The 23,372-nt window shown below is 46.2% G+C and overlaps 1 protein-coding gene across 2 annotated transcripts in view; it reads right to left on the bottom strand.

Annotated features, from left to right (window-relative positions):
- SORL1 (sortilin related receptor 1) overlaps positions 1 to 23,372 on the bottom strand; it is a 1,341,481-nt gene that overhangs the window by 165,592 nt on the left and 1,152,517 nt on the right. For both annotated transcript variants that reach the window (XM_069614318.1, XM_069614319.1), the window contains exon 43: positions 10,839 to 11,003. In XM_069614318.1, the coding sequence (XP_069470419.1) occupies positions 10,839 to 11,003 (165 nt within the window). The remainder of the gene's footprint in view (positions 1 to 10,838; positions 11,004 to 23,372) is intronic.

Below are 23,372 nucleotides of genomic sequence, written 5' to 3'. Positions count from 1 at the left end.
AAAGGGAGCTGACTTTGTGTGGAATAGCAAATGTGATATGGAGTTTACCAGAATAAAAGGAGGAAATAAATATGGCTCGTCCATTAGGTTGTTTTGATTCGAGGAAGCCACCCATCATCACAGTGGATAGCTCACCCATGTTGGGCAGAGGGTGCCTGTCTACCAATACACACTTATTCAACTCGCGCATGTCAACGCATAATCTCAGATCCCCTGAACTTTTCTTCACAATCACGACTGGGGAGACCCATTCAATCCCCCCAGCTCTCTCAATCACTCCTGACCTCAATAACTTCTGTAACTCATTCTTCACACTGTCCCTTAAAGCAAAAGGCACCGGCCTGAGCTTTGCAACAATGGGTAGACTCCCCTTTTTCAATACAATCTGGTGCTGAAACCCCCTCACTTTTCCCAATTTCTCATGAAACACCTTCCAATACTCAGACACATCTGCCATGCGTCAATGACACTTCAGCAACTTGCAACACCTGCTCTGGGTGATTGGGATCAAGTTTGATTCCCAAATTCATTTGCTCTCTCCATCCCAACAAGGATTGTCCCTTCTTGGTAACATACACCTTCCCTTCACAGCTGCGTCCCTTGAATTCGAACATACTCCATACATAACCCAGTAGCTCAATCCGATCTTGGTTGTATCCCCCTGGACATATGTCAGGCTCAGACAATGCTGAGACAACCCCTTTCATATCACCCTCAAATACACTTCTGGACACAAGAGTTACTTTCGATCCTGAATCAGCCATCATGGATATCCTACACCCATTCACCGTTAACTCAGTATAGGGACGCTCACAATCATCCATCTCTCCACTATTTGTGACCACATTAACGGTATTAACGATAATATTTTGCACTGGCATCACAACTTCGTCATCTGATGACCTCCCATCTTCTTCCTCATTTATGTAAAGAACCTTTCTTTGGCGAATGCAGGATGCCATGAGGCCGAGCAACCTCAAGAACTCTAACGCCGGGAGACTCTGGGCACGTTGAAACTTGTCCACCATCTGCAGAATGTGATGAGCCCTCACCTGGGGAGGTGAACACTGCCCCAGAGATGTGTCGAGAACCGCTCCGATGTACTGGAGCCGCTGGGTAGGTGTCAAGTGGGATTTCTTTAAGTTGAGGGTGAAGCCCAGCTTGGGAGTGGCAGGTGACAGAGATGATCCAGGACTTGCTCGGGAGGGCGCACCCTGATCAACCAAACGGCCAGGTAGGGGTCAACGTGAATCCCCCCTTTCTTGAGATACGCTGCCACCACCACCATGAGCTTGGTCAAGACCCTCGGGCGGAGGTCAATCCGAACAGCAGGACCCGAAACTGAAAATGCGAGTCGCCAACCGCGCACCTCAGGTACTTCCTGTGCTTGGGATGAATCGGCACATGAAAGTAAGGATCCCTGAGGTCGAGAGACAGCAACCAATCCTGAAGTTGAAGGGCCTGGAGGACTTGAGAAAGAGTAACCATCTTGAACTTGTCCTTCCTGAGGAGCTGTTCAAACCACGCAAGTCCATGATGGGTCTCAATCCCCAGTCTTTTTTCGGGATTAAAAATTATGCGGAATACCATCCCTTGTTCCTCTCCGCTACAGGCACCAGTTCTATGGCGCCTTTCTCCAGCAGGGATTTGATCTACTGCGCAAGGAGTGGATCTGGACTCTTCCAAGAGAGCTTCCCTGGTGGATTTTCGGGAGGCCTCTGCCAGAAAGGAAGACAGTAGCCGTGGGCTATGATCTCCAGAACCCACACATCTGAAGTAATGGCACACCATTCTACAAGATGCTACGCCAGCCTTCCCCCAACTGGCGAACCATGGGACATGGCCTCATAACTGAGCTGAATCGGCTGCGGAAGTGCCCGAGGGGCTTTGGCACCTCGAGTACCTTGTTTTCCACCTCTGGTACTCCTATGTTGGCCCCTTTGACTGGCAGCTCCGCTCGATCTACCAAAGGCCGGGTAGTATCGAAAGGAACCTCCCCTCCATTGCTGTCCCCTAGGACGAAAAGGCAGAGGTTGACGAAATGCAGCGCTCAACGGCTTCGCTGCAGCTTTGGAGGTCTGCAACTTCTCAAAGCTCTCATCAGCCTTGCTGCCAAAAAGATAGTCACCATCAAAGGGCATGTTGAGAAGCTGGGACTGTACATCAGGAGCAAACCCAGACTTCCGCAACCATGCAAACCTGCGCATCACGGTGCTCGCCGCCATGGACCGGCTGATACAGTCTGCCACGTCCAGACCCGACTCAACGGATTCACACATGGCATCCTTGCCATCCTGAACAAGGGCAAGAAAACCATCCCATTCCTCCCCTTGGGGAATATGTTCAGCTGCCAAAGAGACACAATTCCACAGAGTGTGAGTGAATCTTGCCAAGGCACAAATGGAGTTGGCTGCCTTTAAACACTTTCTTTGCCCAACCGTCGAAAAGCCTGTCGTCCCTATCAGAAGGGATGTTAGGGTACGATGCCTGCTTCGCTGGGGCCGTAGCTGCCTGCACCACCAAACTCCCCGGAGTGGGGTGCAAAGAAAAGTAGCCGGGGTCGCCACTGGCTGGACGGTATTTTTTCGGCAATGACTTATTCACTGCCAGGAGACTCTCCGGAGCAGTCCAACCCACCACCACCCTTCTTTGTAAGGCCATATGAAATGGCAGCACCGGGTCAGTGGGTGGACCTTGGTCCAAGATATCGGTCAGGTCATCCTGCAGAAAATCCACGAGTGGAGCAGACCACCCCAAATACTCAGTCACCCTCGACATGAGACGCCTGTATGAATATTCAGCGTGAGTACCAGGCTCAGGCCTGCCAAATTCAACCTCTGGGGAGGTGTCCAGACCACTGGCATCATGCAAAGATTGACGCAGGTCTTCCAACTGGCTAGACCAGACAACAGGTCATCAGGAACCTCCTGAGGAACCAGACCTTCCACATCCGACCCTTCATGCACCTCAGAGATATAATCCAGAGGCTGGAACAAATCCCTGGATGAGGGCACAGAAAAAGGCTCAAACACAGGCCTCACTGACTTACTCAGGGCCTTCCTCGGTGTATCCACCGGTCTCTGAGCTACCTCTGACAAAGCCTCCTGAAAAGGCGTCGACGGAATCGGCGTCGATGCCGAGCGAGCCGCCGACGGCTTCGACAACGGCTTCGAGGCCGGAGCCCCGAGCGTGTCCTTCGACGGCCTCGGCGCCGATGATGTCTTAGAAGGCCTCACAGGCTCCAACGGTTTTGAGGGCGTCGAGAACTGGGACCTGGAGTGGGCATGGCTAGAGCTATCTACCTTGTCCGATCGGGACCTCGACGGCTCCAGATGATCGCGCCGACCGCCCAAGCCCGAAGGCGTGCAAGCGGTGGCCCTAGCGTGTTCCTTGCTGGCTTCTCTCAAAGGCGCAGACGGAACAGAGCCCTGCGACTCGAAAATCACATCTCCTTATGAAATGCATCCCATTCCGCAGAAGAGGAACGCTTGTTGGGACAAGCAACCCGCCGTCTGGCAGAGACCTCGGACGAGGAAGGCGACCAGTGATGGCGCTTCCACAAGTGCCTAGAAGAGGCAGAGGAATGGCGGGAACCACTCCGGGACCGAGACCCCCTAGATTTATGCCGACGCAGAGAGTCGCTCCTCAAATCGTCGGTCGAAAGCCCAGCAGATTTCGACTTTCGGCGTTTGGAAACCCTACCGACAGATAGCTTCATCCACTCCCGCAAGGCCTTCGAAGTCAAAGACTGGCAATCGTCACAGTCATCGGTGGCGTGGTCCTCGCCGAGGCACGAGAGGCAGACATCGTGCGGGTCTGTAAGCGACATCTTGGAACCGCAGTACCAACACTTTTTGAAGCCTGACCGCGGGGTAGAAGACGAAGACAGGATTTTTACAAAATCCAAGAACGAAGAACCGATTCAATCAGGAGAAGAACCAAGGCGCACCGAGATTCTGAAGCGAGCATGTTCGCTGAAAAAACAGAACTGAGGCTACAGGCGTCGTGCGTCCTACTTATAACATCCGGTGATGTCAGCTCGACGGCGGCCCTTGAGGACAGCGTATCGACATCATCGACGCAGGATGCCAAAACATTTTCCGAAGCAGCACAATTGTGGTGATTACCTGTAATAGATGTGGAATACGTCGGAGGATACAAGCCCCTCGAAAAGGTGGCTCAGAAGCCCCAAAGGAATTAACATAAGCCAAGTAGTCTAGGGAGAAGAACCCTAGCTTTGGAATCCTGTATTTTTGGAACATTATTTTGCATCACTTTTTATTACCAGGGAGACTGGAAACTTTTCTGTTGGTTGAAACCACAAAGAACAGTTTCCTTTGAGAAGAGATCATCCTTGAACAATTACTTTAGATTGTTAGTGTTAGGGACATAGCTAGGCTTAAGACACAACAGTGAGACTTTAGTTTTGTACTTCTTGACAATTTACTAGTTTTATGAGGAAGGGAAACCCCTCTTAGCTTTAGGGATAGAGAGGCATTTGTCAACCCTTTTACTAATAAGTAAAAGTTTATACCCAAAAACATGCCTTACTTCTGCACCCTTACAGTACATCGGTTTAAGTGTGTTTTAATGAAAGCTGCCTGGTTTTAGTTTACCTGCTTAGAGTTGAAGGCCCAATAAATTAGTATATTTTGTTACTGTTGTGTTGTCTATTCTATTTAAATGTTCAGTCTGGGGTTAACTGTCTTATTAAACGAACACCTTATATCCTGAAAACTGACTTACTGCTTAGTCTACATTCCCTTTATAAAAATGGGCTAGAACTAAGTATCAAATAACCTGTTCATCAACTATGTTCTCTCATTCGCCTTCCAAGGAGCCAGTTCTGACAAATATAGCTTATCACGTTATGCAAATTGCTGAATCATCTGAAGAGAAGAGCTGTGTTTCTTTCATTTCATCCACTTCCCCGGGGACACTGAATGGAGCACGAGTCAAACTGTGGTAGACATCAAGTTTTAGCAGCTCCTGCAGTCACCCCCTGTGGACCGGACATCACCGTCCTGAATGCCTGGCTGCCTAATACAAACCGTTTTTGGTCTAAAGTGTCGAACAGCGTATTTTACCAATCTTGGGCAAGGATGTTAATGTGGCGGTCTGACCCCACTGTGAAGGCCTGAACTGCCACACAGCGCCCCCCACCATGACTCGCTGGAGTGGGGGTGAATGGACAAAACACCCAGATTAGTGGGTGCCCGATGTGGGGGGATCCTGGTCAAGAATATCCATGATGTCAAACTACACCTGTCTTCAATTGTGCCAACAAATCCAAAATATCAGCAAGCTTGGCAATAGTTTGCTGGAAGTGTGTAATTTACCATATGAAGAGGCCTGCATGAAGTACAACTCAGTGGAGTGGTCTAGATCACTGGTTTCCCAAAGGTCGGTAGCAAAATAGGCAAGAACATCCTCTTGGTCATAGAATTTCTCTGGGAAATACTCACCTCTCCAGAATCCAAGGGTTCCAACCCACAACAGATGTGATTACCCTCAAAGATCAGGCACATTTTTGCAACACGCTTGTACCTTGGTGCAGGAGCAAACTCCGGCAAGATGTCAAACTATTTCCTTTGTGCCTGGCTACAATGCCCGAAGACTGAGCAGTCCAGAGTTTGAGGGGAACGGTTTTGGGTCTCAGTGCCGGAAATGATAGAATCAAGTGTGATGTTGCAGTCTGAGGTCTCCAGCAGTTTGTTCAAGCATGATGGACCTTTGCTCCTCTGCCAGGACTGGTGTTGCCAGGAACCTAGCAAAGAGGTATATCATCTTTTGCCAGAATTTCTTCCACTTCTCTGGCTTAGAAGAGCAACTGGATAATGGTGCCTGCAAGCGTGGCGATGTGCCAGAAGGACATGGGTGTGACAAGAATTCTTTTTGGAGGATGAAGGACAAATGGCATCCACATGGTTCACTGGTTGACAACAATCTCTTAAGATGTGTCTTTCTTTTAGGGTCAGGGGTGAAGGTGTAGAATTCAGTGGGAAACTCCTGGAGGGTATTTCCAGGCATGGATTTACTCGAAACACAGTCCTTTATATTGGGTTCATCGCCCAGTTAGTAAAGACACGGGGGCTGTGTGACCGACATGTACCTCAAGCAGAGTCTGCAGGGTTTGAAGTCCATTTTGGGATTCAGCATGATGCAGTTGTATGTGAAAAAAGCTAGTGGTGTAAATGAGCAGTATTGAGTGCACAGAGAAATAGAACTGAAGTCAGGGGGAACCAATGTATCCCTAAATACTGCCCCTGGCATGTTCCGCATCATGGGCATGAATCTTAGTCTAGTTGACAGATTGGCATGGTGCAACATGTTGGCTTAACGTTTCTGAAAGCAGCCTTCTCTGGAAGATACATATCTAGTATAGGCAATCTGTGGTTGGAAGGAATCCATCAGAAGATGAGTTATAGAACCAACACCAATACTTGGACACCTAAAATACTGTTGGGGACAAGCTCTGCATACAAGCATTGAACTATTCTGGATAAGGACTGCAGGAAAGGGGGGGAGTGAGGATTCTAGCCGGGGGTGCATGATGCAGCTACTAAAGCAAAGGAGGTTTGTACTATGTGAAGACGGATGAGCGCACGCGCACATACGCAGACACACACACTTAAGCCAGATATAGTTCAACAATGTTTATTGATTGAGAAATGAAAGAAAGCGTCCTCTAACCCCATTTTTATGTAGGGGACCCTATACTAACAACATAGTGCTCATCAGGTAGTATTCTGAAGGGTACCTGGTTACTGCCTTGCTCTGCCCAGGTTGGTACAATAGTATCAAAAAACGAATGAGCAAGGTCAGGTCAATCTCTGCTGAAGAGTAACCACTTCTGGTGTAGCAGTGGTTACTCTTCAGCAGAGTGGGTGACCCCTTGTGTGGGTGGTCACAGAATTCTCATGAAACTGTTCTTCTGCACAAAAGGGTTTTATTTTGAAGTGCAGTGGTGTAGTAATACATTGTATTTTTACAAAAACAAAGGACATTCACATTTGAGGACATACAAAGTGTAGTACCTAAGTACGAATGATCAAGTAGTCAATATTTGAGACATCTACTTGTACAGTTTGTTCATTCTTTATAGGTTCCTTGGGAAGGAAGCTTAGAGAATTCAGTGGAAACATAAACAGGTGGGGGGCCCATAGAGTGTGGGCACAATCAAGAGTTGAACAACAACCAGACCTGGATAGGATGGTATTCACAATTATAATAACGTTCAAATGTAACCCTTTCTGGATGGCTCATATTCTCAGCCTCAGGTAGGCTATTAGACTTTGTTGTCCTGGTTGATTTCCTTCCTTACACTCCCTCATGGGTTAACTGGTTCATCAGCCCCAGGTGGGCTACTGGCCTGCTTGGGCTAACAGGTGTAGGGGAGGACTGGTCCAGGAGACCCCTCTCGCCTGCGTTTTCTCCCCAGGTGAGGGCTATGGCTCATTGGGCGTTCCCTCGTGCCACCCGGGCCCAGGTGGTGGAGGGCTCGCCCGCTGGAGACATTGCCCACACATATCGAGTGCCCACACGTATTGATTGCCACACAAATTTAGCTAGGCCCAGAAACCATTTTTTGCTCGGTAAAGATGGTGTGAGCTCAGCGCACTGTAGCGCGGCCCCCACCCTAGGAGAGTCACATCCCTGTTGCCGCAGCACCCTGGCAGATCCGCTGCGAGCACGTTCCCACGAACAAGACGGACATGAGCTAGCGAAATACGCTGACATTGTAACTGTTCACCTCCCGCAGTGTCTTATCACTATCAGCATGACCCGGCCAGCAGGCCTGAACAATGAGAAGAACGGTAAAATGGTCACTTGATGGCAGACAGTCTTATACATGTATATATTAATGAAAAGACCACCTGCAAAGTATGCTTTCTTCCACAAAATCTCGTATATTACAAACGCCTGTAGAATGTATTAAAATGAGAGAGCATGCTCCCATGATATAAGCAATGACGAGCCCACACTATTGCAGGTGGATGCTAATAATAAAGGAACGCTCCAGGGATCTGTTTGTTGCGTGGATCACTGGGCAACCTACCTCCCATGGTTTTGCGCCATAACTAAGCTAATGCTGCTAGAGTATACGGGAAAACGAATGAAACTATACTATGAACTCATGTAAAGGATGCGCGAGAATGCACTTATCATGTGTGTATGTCTAAGCCCCTTATGTGCCACCACCGTCACGTACAGTGGCGGGTCGTTTTCTATGTACTCCACCGACCCAACTACTACCACATTTACTGCGAATGTATATGCCTGTAACTAAAATACTGTAGCTGCTAGAACAGAATATACAAATATGGTGCTCGGACTGGGTATACTCGAGACACATCCAGCAAAGTTAAATGCACGTTTAAAGTGATTTTGAATAAGTATTATAGAAAGTGTTCAAATGTTTGTGATGTTTTTACCTACATTCGGCAACACACGAGGGAGATACCTTTGTGAATGCGTACAAGGCCATTCCCCCTCCCACCCTGCCAAGGCCGCCAAGACATGAGAACAGAGGCCCGCTCTGCACTACCCCACCTCCCCCGACTAGACTGGAGCCACTTCAAAGATTTGTAGCCCCCACTGCAGCACCCAAGGCCGCGGCCAGCCACCTGCATTATTTACAGCACAGCAGTAAACCTTTGTCTAAACTCAAGCGCCCCCTCGTAAACCCCACAACCCACCAGACCATCTTAGACTTATGGCCCTGTGCAATCAGGACACCCAACACTTTGACAACACGCAGCGGAACATCCATAACAAACTTCTAACAAGGCAGAAAGACCTGTACCGCCCGTCCCAGGCCCCGAAGCTTAGCCCCTCAACCTATGGCCCCGGTCAACAGGACACGGGTAACCAGGCCTCGATATATTACCCCCAGACCCCTCACAAGGTGCATTCCTCCTGTGTTGCATTAACCTATAAAATAACCTATTGGAAGATTTACTAAAGAGAATAACACTGTAAATGACTGAATGACTGCGGTGTGCATGGCCGAGGGCAAGCAAGTCAGGAAAGGCATTCATCTCTGCCCCAGACCGCATTGGCACACCAACACCGCCCGGATGAACTCAAGCCGACCTGCCAGGCCCAGCCCAACCCACGAGGGTGACCAGTGACGTCCTTCAGCCAAGACCAACCACGCCGCAGCAGCACCTATAGTTAGTCGTCGCCACCCAATCCCAATGAACTTGTGCCCCCTATAGTATGTAGGTTTTGATGACGTTTTTTGTAAATATATACGCCTGTCTTTGCTATTGTCAGACAGAGCGCTCTCGGAGGTTGCAGAGTTCTTTGCATGCCATATTCTGATTGATAAACTCCCATTTACGCTCACCCGCACTCTGTCTTGGCCTTATTCCCATCCTGGGAGAGTCCTTCATTGTCTCTCATTGCGGGGAGGATCGTGCTGTTTGGGGACGCTTGCTTTCACAGGTTAACCTTTTCTTGTCCCATCATGGGGCAATTGTATGCTCAGTCTTCCCTGGAGTATGGGTCCATTGTGATGGCCTATTTCTCTCAGCCACTCCTTGGTTATTCGTGTCCTCAGCCAACCACAGGCCAGCTCGTCTCTTGACCTTTTTCTGACCTCTGCTGGGTATGCATGTGCCCAGTCCAGCATGGGCTATGGACCTGCTCCCCTTGGTAAGGCCACTTTACCATTCCCTCCTGCATTACTCAGGATCTCAACCCGACATGGGCTTGTGGCTTTATCTGCCTTCTTTTCCTCTGTCTCGTCTTCCCTTTGTGGGATTCTGGAACTTCTACTCCTATGCAGGCTTCAGGTTGTTCAGCCTATGTGCCTCCTTGTGGGCTATGCAGATGTGTAGCCTGGTGTGGGCTTTGCTGTGCCCTCACCACCACCCAATGCTGATGCAAGGTCACATACCTCTCTCCCAGTGGTGGTGCTGCTTTGCAGCTTCAGCATCTCTGGCCAGCGTGGTTCTGTGACTCAGACCATGCTCCGGTCTACGCAGATGTGCTTCTTTCAGCGGTTTCTCCCCATCGGGACAGACAGGCTCTGGACATGAGTACTCCTTGTGGCTTTGCCTCGCTTCCTGCAGCTTCAGTAGGACTAGGCTCTATGGTTCCTTCGTCTTTCACCAAGAGGCAGCATTCTGCAGACTTCCCAGACTCTCCACCCACCACGTTAACAACATGGCTCTTCCTTCTCCTGTGAGGGAGGGCCTTGCTTCTCGGTGTGGACATGCATGCAAGCATTTTGCACTCTGCAGTTGCTTCTCGCTCTTGTTGTGTCCGGGTGCATTTAGGTTCCTCTCTGGAACAAAAGGGCACATGTATCCAGATTAGGAACCAAGCTATCCACCATAAAGGGGACCCTGTAAATGACTTTCCTGACCAACCCCCACGTAATCAACAAACATTACAGTTTTAAAAGTAGAGGGAGGTTATCACATAGCAGGCTCACCTTCCTAGTCACAAAGATGCCGGCTCCCCTTGGGGAGAAGGAACACATTCTCTGGATTCTTCACAACACACACAGACACACATACACACATACACAAGCACATACTCCAGTTAGTCTAGGGGTGGGGGCTGAATAATATTCAGTCCTTGGGTGAGATTTGAAATGATTGTGGTTACAGAGAAAGAAGTTAGAACAATGTTCAAGAAGAGCAGTAAATGCAAATCAGCAAAATGATTTCACACTGGATGATACAAGATTGCATGTACTTTTCGTTATGAACAGATTTGTATCAGTAAAAACCTTTCAAACCCTGGTTCACTTTGTTGAGCCACTCAGATACCACCAAGGCTAAACATAGATCATTATCAATAAAACAAACTCAAATACAGCTCACCAGGTCCTCATTTGGGAAATCATAAGGTGACTCCCATTTAATGAGCGCTGATGTCTTGCCAGTCCATACTGAATGCAAATGACGAGGCGGCAATCTGTTATCAGGAATCATCTTCAATCCGACATAGTCTGAAGGGGGGCCATGGTATGGCGTGATCACTCGGACCTTCAAAATATAATATAGGTTATTGTAATGCAGGTATCCAAATATAGATCATGCAGAGTAGGGAAATGCAAATGGTGTCCATTTAGATTTGTTAATCCATTAACAAGATGCCAAAGACAGCTCCCATCATATCGAATACCACCACACTCCAGAGATTTGTATTCACCGTGTTGCAAACCGTGTGGCTTTTGAAGGCACATTTTGAAATCCTACTCAAATATTTTTTCTATATCATATTTTTTTAAATAGTTTAACTTATTAACAAGTTGTATAAACAGAGAAAGTTTCTACAAATCAAGTCTACCAACTTCCATCAAAATGTTTGATAAGGTAGATTTTGTACCACCATCTGCGGAGCATACTGCAACCACTAAACCAAAGGAGAAAGCTAATGCATCTGACAAGAAAGGGAATCCAAACATCTTTTAGTGTAAGTAATGTGAACAGATTGACATGGCTGAACTCTAAGGTAGGGTAGGTAGGCTGGAAAAGATTTACAATTAATATACACAGATTGAAAAAATGCACCACACAGATGTACTCAAAATATATATTCTATTACTTAAGCAACACAGATAAAAATATCAGGTCAAATAACTGCTTAGGTAATAATACAGAGCATCAGAAGATACCAAGGATATTATAAAAAAAAACAGTAATGCCAATAACAAGGATTTCCCTAACCCCAAAATATATATGTGCATACGCTACAAGAGGTGACTAACATTAAATAACAGGATTGTGGTGATACCCAGGGATTCATCAAACCTAGCAAGCTGGTAGTGTACAGCGTCTTAAAGGCACCACTGAACCCTAGTATATCTGGAAGGCCCTAGACCTGGCTCCTAACGCACGTGGCAGGGGATGGGAGAAAAAGGGAAACAATTTTACCAAATGAAAAAAATAGGTTGAATAGCCTATACCATTAATCAACAATCATTTAGATTTCTGGAGTATTATACAAGTGACAAAAAACTTAGGGCACAATATTGAGGAGACTGCTACTGGGCACCTTGGTGGCGTTCCAATACCATATACCTTAAGTAATGCATAAAGGGACATAATGGCTGGCAGACATCAGGAAATGTCCCTGTGGCCACAAAGAAGAAGTCAATGAACCAAAAAGACCATGGGAAAAAGCAAACCCTTGAGGTTCTGAAAAACTGGCTCTAGAATCCCCAAAATATAGCAATTCATTATAGCAATAAGTTCAAGGGCCAATATGTGCCATCAGATATAAAAATGTCCATCGCACTGCAAATTAAACTTGTTCATGGAGTTGACCACAAGTGCTTGCTGTGAACCAGTAACCTACTACTAGGACCTCCTAGCCAATCATTTCCAAAGACAACGGTGGCGTACCAGAAGAAAGACTCAGACCTATTTAGTCTACAATATTTTTATTTAACTATAAAGAAAATGCCTTACTAATGCTAATAGTGAAGTTCCCTACCTAGCAAGCTAAATTAAGGGTGCTTGTCAATATGAGTCCAAATAAGAAAGCTTATCCTCTGTCCAAATCCTAACTGGCCACCACTTAGAAAAACAACCAAAAAGGGAAAATGGGCACTATAGGTTGTCCCAGTGTTCTATAATCTACCTTCTCCTGCAGATTCCAGGAATCTCTCCTAGTGTCACGTTTCATTATCAGGAGATATGTTCTCGCAGGTTTATCAGGTCATGTTTATCCTGTCGCAGTTCAAGAAACGTTTTTTTTCTCCAGATATAACCATCCTAAATTCTCAAATTCCAAAGAAAGTAAATTCTCTCAAAGATCACAGATGACCGGCTACATCTACCTGCCTTAATCTTCCTCCACCAACTATGTGAGGCACTCTGCACGAGAGTCCAGTCTTGCTTAATTGTACTTTCACACCAGGCTCATTCCTGCTTTGCTTTATAGGGCCCTTTTTGCTCCCTTCACTCTTGTCCCAGATTCTCATTCAATCCATAGGGATATGCGTATCTCCACCCAGAGTATCTTTCCCGTTGTTTCTGCTTGTGCCTTTGAGCCGTTTGGCTGACACAAAGGTTTGAGTTTCAGTAACCGCTCTTATTATAGGTGTTTGATTATCCTTCTGAACCGGGTTGTCACTCATACAGTTTTGTAGTCTTCATTATTCCTCGCCTCGACTGGGTTTGGTCTCTGTGCCCCCCCCCCTCGACTGGCAGTAACCCGGTGTGCCTTCTCTATAGCAGGTCATGCTCCCGCAAGGTGACTCTGTTCCGCTGGCGTTCTATATATCCTCTCCATTACACAAGCAGGAGTTTTTCTTCGCTTGCCGCCTTGTTCCTTTTTTTCAGGTTTCTTGTGGCGCGAGTGGGGATCTCGTTGCCCTCTCCCTTTCCGGGTTTGGCATTGTTTCTTGGGCTACAAGCAGACCACATCCTTTGCCTGGTCACAACTTCCCTCTCGGTTGGCTCTGACCAGCCTAGCCATTTCCACACAGCCCTGCACCTCGTCGGCCAAGATTCTTTCCCTCACAGGCTTCTCTGCCGGAGTCTCTCCAGGTTCCCGTCTGGACCTCCTTCTGGCTCTTTCTCCATGCTACAGCCGGCTCCGCTCAGCAGCTTGGCTCCACCTCCAAATGATGTTGGTATGTCCAAAGCTCACCTCTGCGTATCGGGTCTCCTCCATTGAAGCGAGTACGTCCTTTTATCCTTGGTATCAGATACAAAAGTGGTGTGTTTAATTGTCCAGCCCTTGAAGATCAGCACTGCCTTGAGACAACTGTTTAAATATATTTAATAAATTATTGGTAGTTCTACAGCTGGCAGACTGCTCCACTTCTGGTATTCCAATGTATGGAGACAATGGGCCTCATTACGAGTCCGGCGGGAACCGTGCGGAAAAACCGGAAGGTTACCACCCGACCCATATTACCATTCTGCCTCTGTGATTCCCGGAATCACCGGGGCATTGGGACCCCGGTGACCCGGGAATTCAAGAGGCGGAATTCTGCAAGTCCTCATTCCCATGGGGTCCAGTAGGACTCCATGGGGATGAGGACAATGGAAAAACTGGTTCCGTCTGACGGAGCCGGTGTTTCCATGTCCGCCTGCAGGCAGGTGGCGTAAATCCCGCTAGGTCAGAGTGACGACATCTGCCTACAGGACTCTTAATCAGCCAGTCCGGAAAGAACAGTGGCAGCGATTTTACCGCCACCGTTCTTTCCAGACAAGCAGGGTCGTAATGAAGCCCAATGTCTTGGTAATAGGGAGTTCCTTACTGGAATGGGAGTCACTCCCAGTGAGGTCACGCTTGCCCAAACCCAAAAGGGAGGGTTTTGCTTAGTGGGCTTATCTGCCTAGCCTCAAAGGGGGTTGCTGCACCCAGGGAAGAAGGGACGAAATCTTCAGATTCGCCACATGACACAATATGCCTTATTCTGATGTGGGCAAGCAGAAGCATGAGTCTTCATCTACTGGCAGAAACATGATCAATTATTAGTACATACAAAAGAAGGTGTAGACACCGTTGTCTGTATCTACAGGGCTAACAAGACAAAAAACATGCATTACCAAATATACTTCTTAGTACATATATTTATTTAATTGTGACAATCATAAAATGATCACGTTACATAAAATTCATAGTCAAAAACACAATATATAAAACATCTAAAAGACTGTACTTGACAAAACACATGAAAATCCCATACTCTGGGTTGATTTTGGTGATTTTTACTTGACTCCATGTAAAACTCCACACTGGAGTAATTTCTCTTTTCTCCAAATCCTATTAGTATGTTTTCAAACCCAACTTGTACAAGTTTCTGTCCTTAAAACACAGATGTCGGACATTCATCAGGGGTAAAATGATATGTGTTTTTCAAAGGTAATGGTATTTCCTTCCTATCACTTCCTTGCAGCCAAAGGACTTCTAAAAATGGCGAACCCTGTAGAGCAAAAACAACGTGTACTACTAAATTGTCTAGTAGTTTGTGTCTCCTAAATAGACTACAAACATGAACACCCCGATCCAAATAGGATGTAAGGTATATACCTTTATTTACATACCTTATAAAGTGTGGTAATTAATTCCACAACCGGACACCATTTGGTATTGGTAGGAGCGATTTCCAAATCGTTTAGGAAGATCACTCAAAAACCTCCTCTCAAGTTCTACAAGAAACATAAAATACAAAAAACCGTTTTAGAATAGGAATAAACCTTTCATGGTCCTATAGCCCTTTAACCCAAATACCCTTACTTACAGGGCCTTCAGTTTATCAGGACTCAAATATGAGGTGCGTATCCATCTTGAAAGGGGGGATTTGAAGTAGCTCAAAAAGTATTCTACAAAGTAGAGAGAAACAGAACGTAGGTGTAGGAGTCTGGGAAGTAGACCTACTTAATTTCAAGTTCACCCATAGCATTCAAAGCCATCCTTAAGAACAACACTTTCTGAAATTACGTGCCTGCATAGTTTAAGTCTCTGAGATAGGGGATATTATTGCTCAAACCCAAAGAACATTTGGGAAAGAAACGAGTGCCTCATATTGAATAGTTGTTAAACCATCTTACCTCTAAATCAAAAAACTCCTCACCAAGTTCAGGGTTCCCGTTCGCAGGTGCCATTTGAAAAAATCAAAATGGCCACCTTAAATATTCCTAGCGTGACGCGATCACGTGATGCATACCGTGATTACGTCATATGTCACAGTTTAGCGTGATGTCGTCATCACGTGTATCGCGGCGTTGAAACCGCGTCCGACTTTGCCGTGTGAATGATGGTAAACAGGTACAGACAAAATCGTCTGCAAACACGCCCCAATGCCTCATGGGATTAGTAGTACAATCAATCCCGTCGGCATCTCATGTCCGGACCCCCAACCAGTAATGCTTTTTGTCTGGCGGCCCGCAAGAGGGAAGGGAGGAAATACCATCAAATGGGAACCAAAACAAACCTTAGGAAACATGATCAATGCCAGTAAACTACGATCCATAGCATGCTTGCGGATTTCAGAACCAGCTTAGGAGGGGAGCAGATTACTTCAACTTCCACAAGATCCTCTGTGCATGGAATCTGGCTGCATCCCCCACAGCCTTGATTTTTTATTGATGTGGGGATGCTGGAAGAACAAATTACTTACAGCTAGGTAATGTTCTTTCTGATGGACGCTCCCTGCCACAGATTCCTCATCTTTGATATCTATCTCCCAGCGCATCTGTACTTTGTAAAGTTTTCTGCCACCATGGGGCACAGCGTAGTTGTGCGTCGGCTCCACCCGATGACTCTAATCGCCCCAGATTCAACTCCACAGCAAGTTTTCCGTTTCTGACTTATTTCGAGAGCACTCCTCACAAGTCTTAACATAATTGGACACATACATCTTCTCCCACCACACATTACACCATATAAACTCCAATGTATTCTTATACCCAGGATGTCCTGCCAACTCTTAGTCATGACACTCCAACAATGAAATGAGAAGCTCCTCTGTAAAGTTTATTCTCATGGCAAGGAAGACCTTCTCGAACTTTATGTACTGGATCTCTCTCAGCCCAAACATGCATTTCTTCAGGTACATCCCCAATTGGATTTCTTTTTGCAACCTCTCAGACGAGTCAGTAACTCCCACAATGAAGTGATCAGCAGAAATACAAGCTTGACTTGAATCGAAGCTTACATGTTCACTTCCAGGAACTTGACGAGAAAGGGCATCAGCCTCAATGTTCTGTCTTCCAGGCTTGAATGTAATCACAAAGTCATAATCTGCAAAGTTCAGACCACCACAGCTGACGAGGAGTAAAGGTTTTCGTAAGTATTCAAAAATATTAGATTTGTATGATCCGTAAGTATTGTTACTGTGTGCTGAGCCTCCAACAAATATTGCCATTCTTGAAAGGCTGACTTAATTGCCAACAGTTCTCGATCTGAAATGGTATAATTCATCTTCGCAGCCCACTGGTGGAGTGAGCCCTGAGAGCTTCAGTGGACTCCTTGACAGCCACATCATAGCATTCCGAGATGCAGAGAATGATCTGTTGAGAGAAGGTCTCATCACAGTCCTGCCAGTTCGGGCACCAGCGTAACCAAAGAAAAGCTGGCCATCCGTTCTGGCCTCCCTTGCCTAGGGAAACGCTCTTATGCCTTAGAAGGATTAGGCGAAGGAAAGAATACAGGCAGACAAATCTTTTGAGAGAGATGGAATTCCAAGACACCCTTCCAAAGGAAGTAGAGTCTACCTCTCAAAGTCACCTTTCCTTGGGACAAAACCGAGTGGGGAGGTTCGACTGACAACACCTAGCTCAGTCACCCATCTAGAGGAAGTGATAGCGACCATGTATATCACCTGAAGGGTCGGTTACCTTGATGAATGAAGGTGCTCGAATGGAGCACCTATTAAAAACATTAACGATAAATGTTTATCTATCCCAGGACAAGCTGGCATGGGGAACACATGTTAGAAAGACCTCTAGGGATTGCAAGGCATATACTGTTTTCACAGATTGATTAGCAGAGTTTGCTAATTAAAACTTTCTTGATTAGCATACAAACCCATTTGATTAGCAATGTTATACTAATATTTTCACCAGAAGTTCTTTGTACCCAAGGCATACAATGATCAATACAGGGTGTGCATGGGGCGAGTGTAGTAGGGATAGAGGGTTCAAGAGGCCAACCACAAGCAAACCGGAGACAAAAGCATTACAAAGCAATCAAGCCTTATCAGTGGCTCCTCTGCCCTTATTGCAGGACAAACGCCTAAAAAATTGCAAGTCCCATCAGCCTCAGGGCCAAAACAACAAGAAACAAGTCACACTGGGAATGGCATGTTGGCGTGCATGCATGCCGAGCAAAGCACAGTACTCGTGTGCGACATTGCGACCAAGCAAGGCGCACGCAAAGTAGCTCCCGTCACAGGGATACATGTGTCATGATTTCTGCTTCCAAAAGGTCAGGGTTTTCCCAACTCCCTTGGAAGCAGATCCATAACCCAGGTTCCGAGTGCCAACCAGTCCCAATTGGGACCTTTTGGACCCAGTCCTGGCGCCAGTGGCACCAGGCTCATAAATATGCCCAGTCCCAGCGCTGGAAGCGCCGGGCTCATAATGCTTGGGTGGACTTACCTGCAGCAGACCATGCTGCTTACTTGCCTGCCAGTTGAGCCTCTAATCCTCTTCTGTTTGGAACTACTTTTCCTGTTGGGTGGGGCAGGAGCCACTCCCTAGGTTCAGAACACTGGAACTCTTCTGGAAAGCAGGAACTCTTTTCTTACCTAGGCGTGGCTGTGGAAGGAGACACCTAAGCACTACAGGAGGCCATTTAAACCACACCCGATGGATGAATCTTGCTTTGCGTTATTCTGCATCCTCTGCAGCAGAACGCTCATCGTGTCTTCTGCATCTGATCCTGGGCCTAAGGAAAAAGGCTTACCATCCTGAATCCAGTCTTCAGCAACACCTATAAAGACAAGAAAGAACAGGTTAGCATTACGGTCTTCAGTGACAGCTCTTCACTTACCTGGTCCATCGGCTGTCACCAACGCCTCGCGCTGCATTCCGGCATCTGAAACACAAAGGCTTATCTACTCTTCGTGCGCTCCGGAGGTCTTCACACTGCATTCCGGCATCTGAAAGACAAAAGCTTACCAACTCTTCGCACGCTCCGGAGGCCTTCGGCGCTGCATCCCGCACCTGAAAGACAAAACAAGGTGCGTTTAAAGACATTGGGGAACTTTAATACTCCTTTCCACATCTAACCCAGTGGGTATTCCGGCACCCTGCAGCCGCTCCGAACTTGTACCTGCAAAATAAAAAGACAGTTAGAGCGCATCGTGAAGCAGGCAACAAGCGCTTACTTACGTGCTTCCAGGCGCTTCTATTCATCACACGGGCTCCATCTTCAACTCACTTCAGCCCGTCATCCGCCATCGCCGGAACCCTGCAAAACAAGAAACATCATTACTAAAGACTTTAAAGACATTAGAATTACTTGAAACTTACCGTTTGTGCAGTAAACGACGGACAGCAGTCCTCTGAAGTCAAGAGGCCTGCTCCCCTTATCCAGTGAAGAAACTGGTTACAGCACCCTGCCCCGAGGCAGATGGAGAGCACGGCGTTCACTTACCTAAGGTGAGAGCGTTAACCTTTGGGGTTCTACAGGAGAAGAGAAAGGGAAGAAGAGAGAGACATTCAATAACCCAGTTCCTTAATCCCATATTTTCTATCTGCAGACATCTTACCCTTCGAGTCATACATACAGTGCACAGAGGTCCAGCCCAAAGAGCCAGCCGTGTGTTACACATTACCTTTGAAGATACGGTATACGCCCAGTCAAGACCGGCGCCTCTACGGGAATCAGGTGAGCGTTACAAAACGCGAGGGGCCACATGTGTCATAGATACAGGGGGGAAGCGGAGAACATGTGCAAGGGGGGGGGCCCACCCGAACCGAGGCCCCACCCGAACCGAGGCCTCCTGCTCCCCACCAAGCTAAGTTCCGCATCAACAGCTGCAGCAGGTTTATAAGCAACTCTGCATTAACCAGCGTGCCTAACCAGGACCCCATAGGTACAGCACAATCAATCCAGAAGACTGCGCTGTGGTAGTACATTTACCAGCCAAGCAGAACTCCCCTGCACCACCAAACTGCATTTTCAGCAGTTACAATAATCTTGGCTGTGCTGGGTCTGCTGAGCCCATATTTCCCTGCATCAACAAAACTGTGTTTTAGCAGTTGCCAAAGTAATCGCTGCGCTGGCTCTGTTGAGCACATATGGGGCGAGATGGAACATGGAACATCCCGAGAATGGCTGCATTTATTTGTTCATTTTCACCCAAAAGAGAAGGATTCCAAGGCAGCGTGACTCAGTGCTGCTATGATGCCAGCTCAAAACTTCACCCTGAAAGAGGACATGTTCTGCATTGAAAATGAATTTTCATTGATGCTATATTCCATCTTTCAACATCACAGTTTGGTTCCAGTGAAACACATCCCTGCCCATCTATCTTCAGGATTAACACCATCAAAGGAGGGTTATTTTTCTCTGAAAGGCATTTTGTGACAAATAAATTCTGTGAAAGAGCAGAGGAATTCGTTTCAGGCCATACGGCAAGCGTTTTACTTTTGCAACAATGTAACACAGGTAAAACTCTTCACAAGAAGCTCTCCTTTTTCTTGATGTCAGTTTCAAAGAGACCTTTTCTTGAACAGAAATTGACTAACAAGCTCTGAAAACTTTCAGGCAGCCACATGCGAGGAAAACCGCATTTTTGCTAAATGGATAAAAATAAAATAAACCTGTGTTACTTTGCTTTGGAAAAAAAAAAAAAACAATGAAAAGACACTTTTAATGCTAAAATGTTAAATCATCCGAATATTCACACAAACAGCATTATTTGTGTGGGGCTGGTGTTTGGTCTAAATGTATAATATCTTTAGTTACAAAAAGATTTAGCTTTTGTGAAAGGAAAATAAAAATGTTTGAAGGCTGTTTGAAAGCAGCAGAACCAGTTTTGCCTAAGCAAGCAATTCTAAATGTACCAGCCCCAAGGGAAGGGAAGTTCCCTTACAGCATGGAAGTCCCAGAGGTGTGGGAAGTTGCAACCTCGTCAGACTACCTGCCATTTCTCTAGACAGGAACAATGGATCAGGGGAACTGGCCTGGTCACAGGCAACTGTGAATTCCTTGTGACACCTCTCTTCAGCTGTATCTGACAGAATGAAAGGTTGCTATGGTAGCCCTGCTGCCCAGAGCTGACACAGTGCAGGTAGGATGACTGGGGAAATTTTAAGGACCGCCCTCCAGTGACAGATGCCCTCCATTTGATTTAAAGGACTTCTGATATCAAAGTATTTATTTCAGTAACCTAAAGACACAGTAATGGGAAATTAGGATGGCTTTAATGTAATTTGGCGCCATTAAAATGAGACGATGTGTGTTATGCTAGCATGTAGGGGACGCAACCGGCATTAAAGTGACATTTCTGGGAAAAGTGTACATGGTACAGTTTTGAAACTTATATGCAAATGTATACAATCCTGTTAGGCTTATGCATATCCATTTGCAGGATGTTTAATAACCTATTTTCAGTGTAAATTGCGAAAGATTGCCAGACGGACGAAACAGCATTGCACAAATGTGGGGTTTTAAATGGTATATTTCTTTGCAAAATATGAGATCTGCCTATCTGATTTTCAGGAGCGTAACAATTGCAAAAATAAGTGTTTTGCTCCATAACTTATTTTGGCAAAAGTAACTTTGGTGAAACAAAAGCAAATCATAAAACACCCACACTAAAACTGAGTCACTTCCTTCACTCCAATCTGCTTACAGGGAGGCGGTGACATCCATAGGCTGAACTATACGATTTTAGGAGGTATGTCTGGCTTAGTTCTGCCCACATAGTAAAAATCCTCTGATGTCATCTGTCCTATAAAGGTGGAGAAATTCAAAGCTCAGGACAGACATTCAAAAATCTAAGACTAAAAAATCCAGCATTCAAAATCCAAGCCGCAATATCCACAGATCCAGACATTCCACATTCACCCTGCAAGATTCAAGAGCCAGGTCAGAGGTAGCAGATCCAGGTAGAACCTCTTAGCCAGGCATAACTATCCAGAATTAAACCCTACAAAAACCCAACCATTCAGGGAGAAAGGGGTGTGGGAAGGCTGCTGAACCCTTTTTGGGATTATCCAGTGACCAGACCTGCTTTGCCCAGCTACCTGCTTTGCCCAGCTGATACACCCCACGGTCTATTGTAACCAGACCCCGGTTGCCCCGCTGTGTCCCTAGAGGAGAGCCCAGCTGTTGTCCAAGTGACCAGATCTTTGTCCCAAGGCCCGGCTGGTTGTCCAAGCTACCCCATTCAAGTGCTTTTTGTAAGTATTACCCCTAACCAATGTCAAAACGCTACATCCTTTACTCTGTTACCTTGCCATTTGTCCAACTCTAGAAGGAACCCTATTAGAAATCCTATAAGTGTCCTAGTAACTTCTTAAATTGTCATAATCCTCTGTGTATCCTGTCCTTAGGAAAATCTGTAAAAATCTCCATGAGTTAGCGCCATTCTTTCCAAATCATTTCAATCTGTTGTGTAAGTCCATAATACCATTTGGAATAAATTAATTCCCATATAAAGAGACACACGGCTTGAAGGGGTTAAAATTGCAAATTAACCTTTTTCTCAGGCAACGGTCCTCTTTTCTAGCCACTAAAATATAGTTTCAGTAAAACTGCTTTCATTTTAAAAAGCCGATTTTTCCTCTCCCTTTAAGAATTCCATACTGTCATCCATCCAGAGTTACCCTTTCACTTTCATATCATACCTGTGATGTGCCTTTCTACCTTAGCATTAAAACCGATTTCCGGAAATCTCTGTTTAGCTAAATTTCCAAGCCGTTTTGCTATTTTAAACACTGTGAAACGTAGCGAATGCGATTTTGCCACGTGTGATTCTTGAGGCACTGTTTTTCTTTCCAAAGTCGATTTTCTAAACTGTACGCCCATTGTGTAGTAATTTGCCTTGTAGCTTGTCAGTTTTCACACTTTAGTACAGACATGCACATTCTTGTCTTATTCTTCCAACCGCACATGTAAAATCCCATTCAGTAATTCAGAGTGCCATTTTGCTCATTTTTCAAGGGATCTTAATCCGATTTTGGCCTCCCATTCAGGGGCGGTAGGTCGGATTTTCAATCCGATTTTTGCATAGTATACCCGACTCCTTGCTACTCCTCTCCTGCCACGCAATATTTGGTCAACAGGGGTTTGAGGGAGTGTTGCAGGGGGAATGTTAACTGTGGTGCCATTAAAAAGCACTACCCAAAAGTAATCTTGCTTTCTTTCAATTGTGCATTGTTTTTTATGTTAGAAGGTTAAACTAAGTGTATCCTATCATTTTATTGTGTCATTATCACCACAATGGAGATTGCTGCCCTATATTGAATGTGTTTGATTGTATTCCTAATTAAAAATAAATATTCTATCATTACACACCGGCCTGGTTCATGGTCCATTGTGACGCGGGGTAAACGTTAAGGTTGCCTTCTCAAGGCTGAATCCAAATCCATAAATTTAAACGCGTTTTTATTGTGCACCACATCCCTTACCAGTGTTCTGGAGTGTGACGCCTCGTTAAAATCTTTAACAGCGTACATGCTGTCCCGTTGACGAACAAACCTTAGCCTGACACGCTGAGGGCTGCAGGCTTCATAGACCATTAAGCTGCATGTAAATTAGCCACAGCTCTGGCTCCTAGTGAAAGCTGCATGTAGAAAGCCACATTCGGCTCCTGTACGCTCCCCGCATGCTGCTAGCACACACATGCCACTACTAACTCAGTTCCCAGAGGCTCCTGAGCTGGTACCACACACACAGTAAGCCACGTGCGGCCATATTTCGTTTGAAGTAATACT

Source organism: Ambystoma mexicanum, chromosome 9, assembly GCF_040938575.1.
Source record: "Ambystoma mexicanum isolate Mex_15411 chromosome 9, UKY_AmexF1_1, whole genome shotgun sequence".
NCBI classification, from domain to species: domain Eukaryota; kingdom Metazoa; phylum Chordata; class Amphibia; order Caudata; family Ambystomatidae; genus Ambystoma; species Ambystoma mexicanum.
The sequence above is the reverse complement of the archived record's forward strand: the minus strand, read 5'-3'. Positions and strand labels throughout refer to the sequence as shown.